General features: G+C 36.4%; 1 protein-coding gene across 1 annotated transcript; it reads left to right on the forward strand.

Moving 5' to 3' along the window:
- The first annotated feature begins 253 nt into the window (after window positions 1-253).
- Window positions 254-7,351, forward strand: LOC102718746. The gene is made up of 3 exons (XM_040525540.1): window positions 254-1,083; window positions 6,881-6,925; window positions 7,033-7,351. Exons 1-3 carry the CDS (start codon window positions 270-272, stop codon window positions 7,155-7,157), a joined length of 984 nt encoding a protein of 327 aa, XP_040381474.1. The 5' UTR covers window positions 254-269; the 3' UTR covers window positions 7,158-7,351.
- Window positions 7,352-7,599: the final 248 nt, after the last annotated feature.

Here is a 7,599-nt window from a genome sequence, read left to right on the forward strand (position 1 = left end):
ATACGTAGCCGACCATTGGACACCGGCGACGAATGGATTAAACTAGACACACTAACCCGAGGAAAGTGAAAGCTCAAAGCATTAAAGCACCAAAGCCAAAGTGCAAAAGCAGTAAGCCGAACCCTTGAGCTACCTAGCCATTGCTGACCACTCCTTAATTTATTAATAATTGGTTCTCACACGCAGGCAAGCAAATAGCTAGGCAGCATATATAGCAAAGCTTTAAGTCTGTCAGTCACTCCCCCTATTGCACTGCACCACTCAAACGAATGGAGATTCATCTCCATCTCCATGTCTTGATGATCCTTGTAATTGTGTCAACGTCAGGCAGCCCCCTCGCCGGTGGGCTCTGCCGCGAGAGCTGCGGTGGCATCCCGGTGCGCTATCCCCTGAGCATCGACGACGGGTGCGGCAGTCCGTACTACCGCAACATGCTGACCTGCGCCGACAATGCCACGCTCCGGCTCCGCACGCCGTCCGGCACGTACCCGGTCGTCGCTGCCGACTACGCAGACCCGCACCTCGTCGTGACGGACCCCTCAATGTGGACGTGCGAGCGGCCGTTCACCTCCGTCCGCGCCGCGCCCTTCAGCCTGGACACCAGCACCCGCTTCTCGCTGTCACCGAGGAACGACTACCTCTTCTTCGACTGCGACGAGGAGCGCGTCATCGTGGCGCCACGGCCGGCGGTGTGTGACCGGTACCCGGAGCGGTGCGACTCGGCGTGCGACAGCGCGGGGTACCTATGCCGGAACCTGCCCGGGTGCCGGGGCGCGCTGGAGGAGAACAACATGAGCTGCTGCGCGTACCGACCCCGCGCGGCGGAGTCGCTGCGCCTGATGCTGCGACACTGCGAGTCGTACACCAGCGTGTACTGGCGCGCGGTCGGGGACAAGTTCCCGCCCTATGACCAGGTGCCGGCGTACGGCGTGCGGGTGGACTTCGAGATCCCCGTCACGACGCGGTGCTTGCAGTGCGAGGACCGGCGGCGCGGGGCCGGTGGCACGTGCGGGTTCGACCCGGCGACGAGGGACTTCGTCTGCATCTGCGACGACGGTAGGAACTCCACCACGGACTGTGCAGGTGCGCGCGCGCTACTTTCCCCTTGTTGAATCAGTATTTATCTGCAGATTATCGTTATGACATGTACATTATGCTAATGATGTTAAGACTTTTCTTAACTATTCGCCAACATGCGCGCATTATATGAGTTATTATAATAAATATTGAAATATCAAATAGTGTTGTTTCTGTGCGCGATTTCGTCCATTGTACTCGCTCACCTACGGAGTTATGGTATGTATTTCGGTATTTGTTTCCGACGTCAAGTGATAGGCAAACATGATGGCACATCGGCTAGCGAAGGAAGGAATTGCTAGCAAGTTTTCTTCTAATTGGGTGTCTGAGGCCCCCGAGTTCTTAGCTCTTCTTCTTGATGAGAATTATAAACCTTTAAACTTAGATGAATAAATTGCTAGTTATGTTTACTCCTGTCCTAAATGGACAAACTATTTTTGATTGGCTAGCCCACTGAAATAAAAGCTAAAAATGCATAAAAGTATTTACGTTGCTTGATGGGATATCAAATCATTTCCTGTATGTTATCTAAATACTCATCAATATTTTTTTAAAAGTAAAAAAATAGAGTTATGCTCTATTCGTTTTATTTATGTATTGATTAATATATATTAGTTGTATATATGTCTATATTAATTAATATATATATATTTATTTATATGTAAATCTAGATAATGTTAGAAAATGTATAGTATATATGAAAGGAAGATAGTGTTAGATATATTACTCTATAAACATATAAGTTTAAATGAAAATACGAATGAAAATCATCTTCCAATAACCAAGGAAAGGCACTAGTGCCCGAGCCGAACCGAGACGTAGGTCAGCCACTGTCTTTGTTGCTAGCCGTACGTGCACACCTTGATCGTTGCGGCCTGCAAAGAAGCATAGCCGCGGGCAGCAAGTTCACTGCAGCATCGGCATGTGCATACATTCATTTCGTACATACAGCGTAATCTGCGAGAATTTTATTGTTGATCAATTCACACATAAGGAGTTTTCTTTACCCCAGAGAAAGTGCATAACCTGCCTAGAACACGGCCACGGGGAGTTAGACAACGGCTGAAACGAGAACCAAGCTCACGAAATTTGAAACCTAATCAATCTATTTTAATTTAGTTTTGACTAAAGTACACAAGCTATCTCTAAACTTGTTAAATTGAGTCCTTAGGTACCTAAAACACTGTGATAATGTATATGCACATAATTTTTTCTATAAATTGTTAGAAAAAGAATGTTCCAAGTAAAATTATTATTAACTTCACATCAGAAAAATCTTGACACTGAAGTCAAAATTTCTTACATCAAAATAGTGCGCATAGCTTATTACCTAAAGACCGAAAGACAGAAGATTAAAAAAAAGAAAACTAATTGAATTAGTCAGTTTATTGTTTAGTTCTTTATTCACGTGGTTAATTATTTCGGTTACATAATTGGAAAACCAAAATTTCAAGAAACCAATAAAACCAAACTGAAATAATAAAAGAATGAACAGGGACCTTTTCACCTGTGATAATCTGTTGTTTTTAGTTATAAGCCTTTTGATTTAATTAGTTGGATATTTTCTTAAGACAGTTGGAAGTTATAGAATGCACAATGTTTGTTAGAAAAAATGTACGCATATAGTTTTTAATAGTTATTGGTTTGAAAATATATTTAGCATGAATACAAATAGGTACGTGGAGAAAATCATCAGGAGAAGCTAAAGAACAAATTACTTATAGGCTGGTGCAATTTCATATTTTGTTTGAATCGATCCGCAGAAACCGAACAAATAGTTGGCACTGCAAAAAGTCAAAAACAACAATGGATGCACACCTCAAAAATATAGACGTACGGCTGAATACAATCGTGCATATGGCTTTAAGAGGCTTACGCTAGAACGGAACCAGTTATGTCTAACGGGTTTAAAGTATCATCTCTATTGGCCAGACCATCTTTCACTGAGCAAAAGTAAGCGATGAGAGAAAATATCTCAATCGGGTATCCGGCTGTCATGGGTGACACTTATCTCAATCATGCCATATTATAGCCCGTCACAGATGACTCTTATCTCTGATGGGCCTAGATTGTGGCCCATCACAGATGAGTATAATCCAAAATAAATAAATTTTACCATTTGTGTGTCTTTGGTCATCTCAGGCGGATATTTAGTTAGCATTTGCCCTCACTCGTGTGCCTTCCTTAACCTCATAGTTCTTTGAAGATTGCTTCTGAGAAAGAAATTGTAATTTGTCAATATAAGTATTCTATTAATCCTATTAACCCCTAGGATGTCACATCCTAGCATCCCCAATTCATAAACACTCATTCACAAACACAACCATCAATATATTTAACAAAACCAACTTCATATAAATTTTACTTTTGTCTTTTTGCTATATAAATTTTTTTGAAAAATTTGAATTTGAATTTGAATTTAAAAATATGACAACTTTAAATAATATTTTTAAATACTAAATGATTTCAATTAAAAAAGTCATTAACAACAAAGTTGTATAACTCATCAAATATATATAACTTTTGTTTTGTTCATTTTTCTATACAACAATTTTTTTGAACTGTTTGAATTTAAATTTAAAAATATGACAACTCCAAACAATATTTCGAAATACTAAATGATTTCAGCTGAAAAAGTTATGAACAAAGACATATAACTCATCAAGATATATAACTTCCAATTTAGTCTTTTTGCTATATAACATTTTTTGATAAATTTGAATTTGAATTTAAAAATATAACAAGTTCAAACAATACTTTTCAAATAGTAAATGATTTCAACTAGAAAAGTCATCAACAACAAAGTTGTATAAATCATCAATATATAAAACTTTTATTTTGTTCGTTTCTCTATACAATATGTTTTTGAACAGTTTGAATTTATATTTGAAAATATGACAACTTAAAACAATATTTTGAAATACTAAATGATTTCAACTAAAAATGTCATCAACAACAAAGATGTATAACTCATCAAGATTTATAACTTTTATTTTGGTTATTTCTTCATACGATAAAGTGATGGTAAGATTATTCAAAAAATTCACATATCTCTCATCTGGTTTATAAACTATAACACATATATGTCAATTTTGTGAGCAATGTTACTAATACTTTGTCGGATGAAGAAATGACAAAAATAAAAGTTATAGATCTTGATGAGTTATACAACTTTGTTGTTGATGATCTTTTTAGTTGAAATAATTTAATATTTGAAAATGTTATTTTAAAGTTGTCATATTTTTAAATTCAAATTCAAATTGTTAAAAAAAATTTATATAGAAAATGACCTAAAAAAGTTGTAAATCTTCGTAACTCATGCAACTTTGTTGTCAATAATTTTTCCATTTAAAATTATTTAGTATTTAAAAATACTCATCCGTGATGGGCCATATGGTCATCCGTGATGGGCCATACTTATGGCTCGTCACAGATGACAGTCTTCCGTGACGGGCTATAATATAGGCCCGTCAGAGATAAGAGTCTTCTGTGACGGGTACTAACTTGGTGCCTGATTTAGATATATAAGGTTATCTCAATTGGGCCTAAACTACGGCTCGTCACTCATAGGTGTCATCCATGATGGGCCTAAGTTTTTTGTCCATCTAACATGTTTGTGCGACTATATCTCAATTGGACGATTTTTGGCCCGTCACATATGACTCATCCATAATGGCCCACTAATTCCAGGCATATGGAGCCCGTTACGGATGAAAGGTTATGTACCAGTGTCAGGACATTGGATGTAAACTAAAATGTACTCCCTCCATTTCATAATGTAAGATATTTAACTTTTTAGGTTACAATATTTGATCATTTATCTTATTTAATAAATTATGGGAATATCATTCATTTTGCTTGTGACTTACTTTATTATCAAAATAACTTTAATCATGACTTGTCATTTTTATATGTTATATTTGTACTGAATTTTTGAATAAAACGAATGGTGAAACATTGCAATTGAAAAAGTCAAATATCTTACGTAATAAAAGAGAGGTAGGATAATATAAGGTGCGACCACTCAATGGTTAGATATTTGTAGTTGACGTGGGAACTCATCTTCAATTAGTATAGCTATACATAAATGAACTTTAACTAAGGTCCGACCGTTCAATGGCTAGAAAGGGTTGTTACAATTAAACAAGCAAGCTATACCACTTTCAATGCAGTCAATTCATTTCTTGTTCCTTTCCTTCGGGTTTATTATCATAGGTAATGTTCGAGATTGCCTCCGTACAGTGAATGCTTAAATAATATACTACCTCCATTCATAATATAACATGTTTGACTTTTTTTGGTTACGATGTTTAACTATTTGTCTTATTGAAAAATTTAGTACAAATAAAAAAAAGACAAGTATCTTTTGATAATAAAGTAAGTCACAAACAAAATAAATGATATTTTCATAATTTTTTAAATAAGACAAATAATTAAACATTATAAGCAAAAAGTCAAACATCTTATATTATAAAACAGAGGAGCTAACGTCACTTTTGTCGTCGAGTGGTTGAAGGAGATGCTACAGCTGGACATTCCTTTCCAGGGTGCCATGATCCTTCTAGTTTTAAAGTTCAGTTGTCCTTCAAAAATTATATTTGTCATTCAAAAATTTAGTGCAAATATAAAAATTTATAAGTAATACTTACACTAGTTTTAATAATAAACATAATAATAAAAACTAGTTTTAATAATAAACATAATAATAAACAAAAAATAATAATATTTTTAATTTTTTTATAAGACGAGTAGTCAAACATTACCGACAGAAAGTCAAAATCTGATATAATATGAGATGGAGGGAGTATAAGCTGTATAAAAGACTATGCTGATCGTGGAATTGATCATATCTAGCAACTATGTGGACCCCTCTCTTTACTAGTCGTTCTCCTTGTCCGCTTTGCTTTGCCAACGGATAGGCTAGATAAATAGGTTTATTAGCTGAAAAAAAATGCGATAAAAGCTAGCTACATTCGACCTAGTTTAGGGGCTGTTTAGCTTTTGCCTATGTCACATCCGTTTCGATATTTATTATAAATATTAAACGAAGACTAATTATAAAACTAATTATACAAATCAGAGCTAATTCGTGTGACAAAATTTTTAAGCCTAATTAATCCATAATTAGCGCATGTTTACTGTAGCATCACATAGACTAATCATGGATTAATTAGGCTCAATAGATTCGTCTCGCGAATTAGTCCAAGATTATAAATGAGTTTTATTAATAGTTTACGTTTAATATTTATAATAAGTGTCCAAACATCCGATATGACATGGAAAAAAAAATTTAGCCCCATCCAAACACCACCTTATTCATTGAATATTTGAAAGATGGAAGATATCTATTGCTCTCTAAAGACATGTTAGCAAAATGGAAGAAAACTTGAGCACACGGAAAAATGGTTACTTACTATCATGCGATATCCATCAATGTGATCAGATGTCTGTTTTCTGTTTCCAAATAGATTTGTGCATATGTGATGGATATCACATTGGCAGGGATATAGGCAAAAATATGTCTCCCACTTGTCTTACATTCATGTGTAACTGAGTTAAACTACCTGCACCTATCTAGTCCGATCATCTAGCGGCTCTTTGGAATGTAAATAGAAAACATCCTTTGGGTTTGGTGGTTGATGTAACTGTAATGACATTTGTCGATATGCCACTCCTCGTTTAGTTAGATATATAATTAAAACATGGGTTCTATCATCGCGAATGTATTCCCTCACAGCATATCCTGTCAGAATGGAATATGTATGTTATATGCAGTTAATATCTCTGTGTTCACTGTATACAGGTGGTCCCGTTTCCACGTATCATGCATCAGCTGGAGTTGTTGCCGGTGAGCACCACGTCTACAATCTTGCTCTCGTCTAAATTAAGATTATCACTGCATTTTCTTTGGATAAAATAGCGAGATTTGGAATTGATGTTGTCCTTTTATTCCAGCAAGCGTTGTGTTCTCAGTGTCAGCAGCCATTGGCATCACCGGACTTCTGTGGTACATTCGCAAGATTAAATCGACCACAGTGGTGACTTGTGGGGTTCAAAGCAATGAAAATAGATTTTTTTGATTTGAGATGACTACAAGAAATATTTGGCTGTGGGTGGAGTGCACGTCATTGCTTCCTTTTGTCATATTCCAGGATTTTATTTGAGAAACTTATAGTTTTTGAATTCGTTGATTTATGTCATGTACATATAAGGAATTGTGAACTATTTTTGGGTAAGAACAAGCAAAACTGATTAAGCATATGGTTAATACAGAATTATAGGTGAAGCCAATGTTTAAACATAATTTGGTACGGGGTTGTACATACTTTTGAGTTTTCCACTACATCAGCAACAGGCATGAGTAGTAATCATGCACATGCCAATGCATGTCTCCATGAATATGTAATATGAACTCACATATTTTGTAGGACTCATTAGGTAAGTATTCTCGGAACTGATTCCGAGTAGAATCCAATTGGAGCTAGCCAACGGGCATTTTTACCTCTAAACTTTGAGGAGGAA

Source organism: Oryza brachyantha, chromosome 6 (genome assembly GCF_000231095.2).
Source record: "Oryza brachyantha chromosome 6, ObraRS2, whole genome shotgun sequence".
Classification (NCBI taxonomy): Eukaryota; Viridiplantae; Streptophyta; class Magnoliopsida; order Poales; family Poaceae; genus Oryza; species Oryza brachyantha.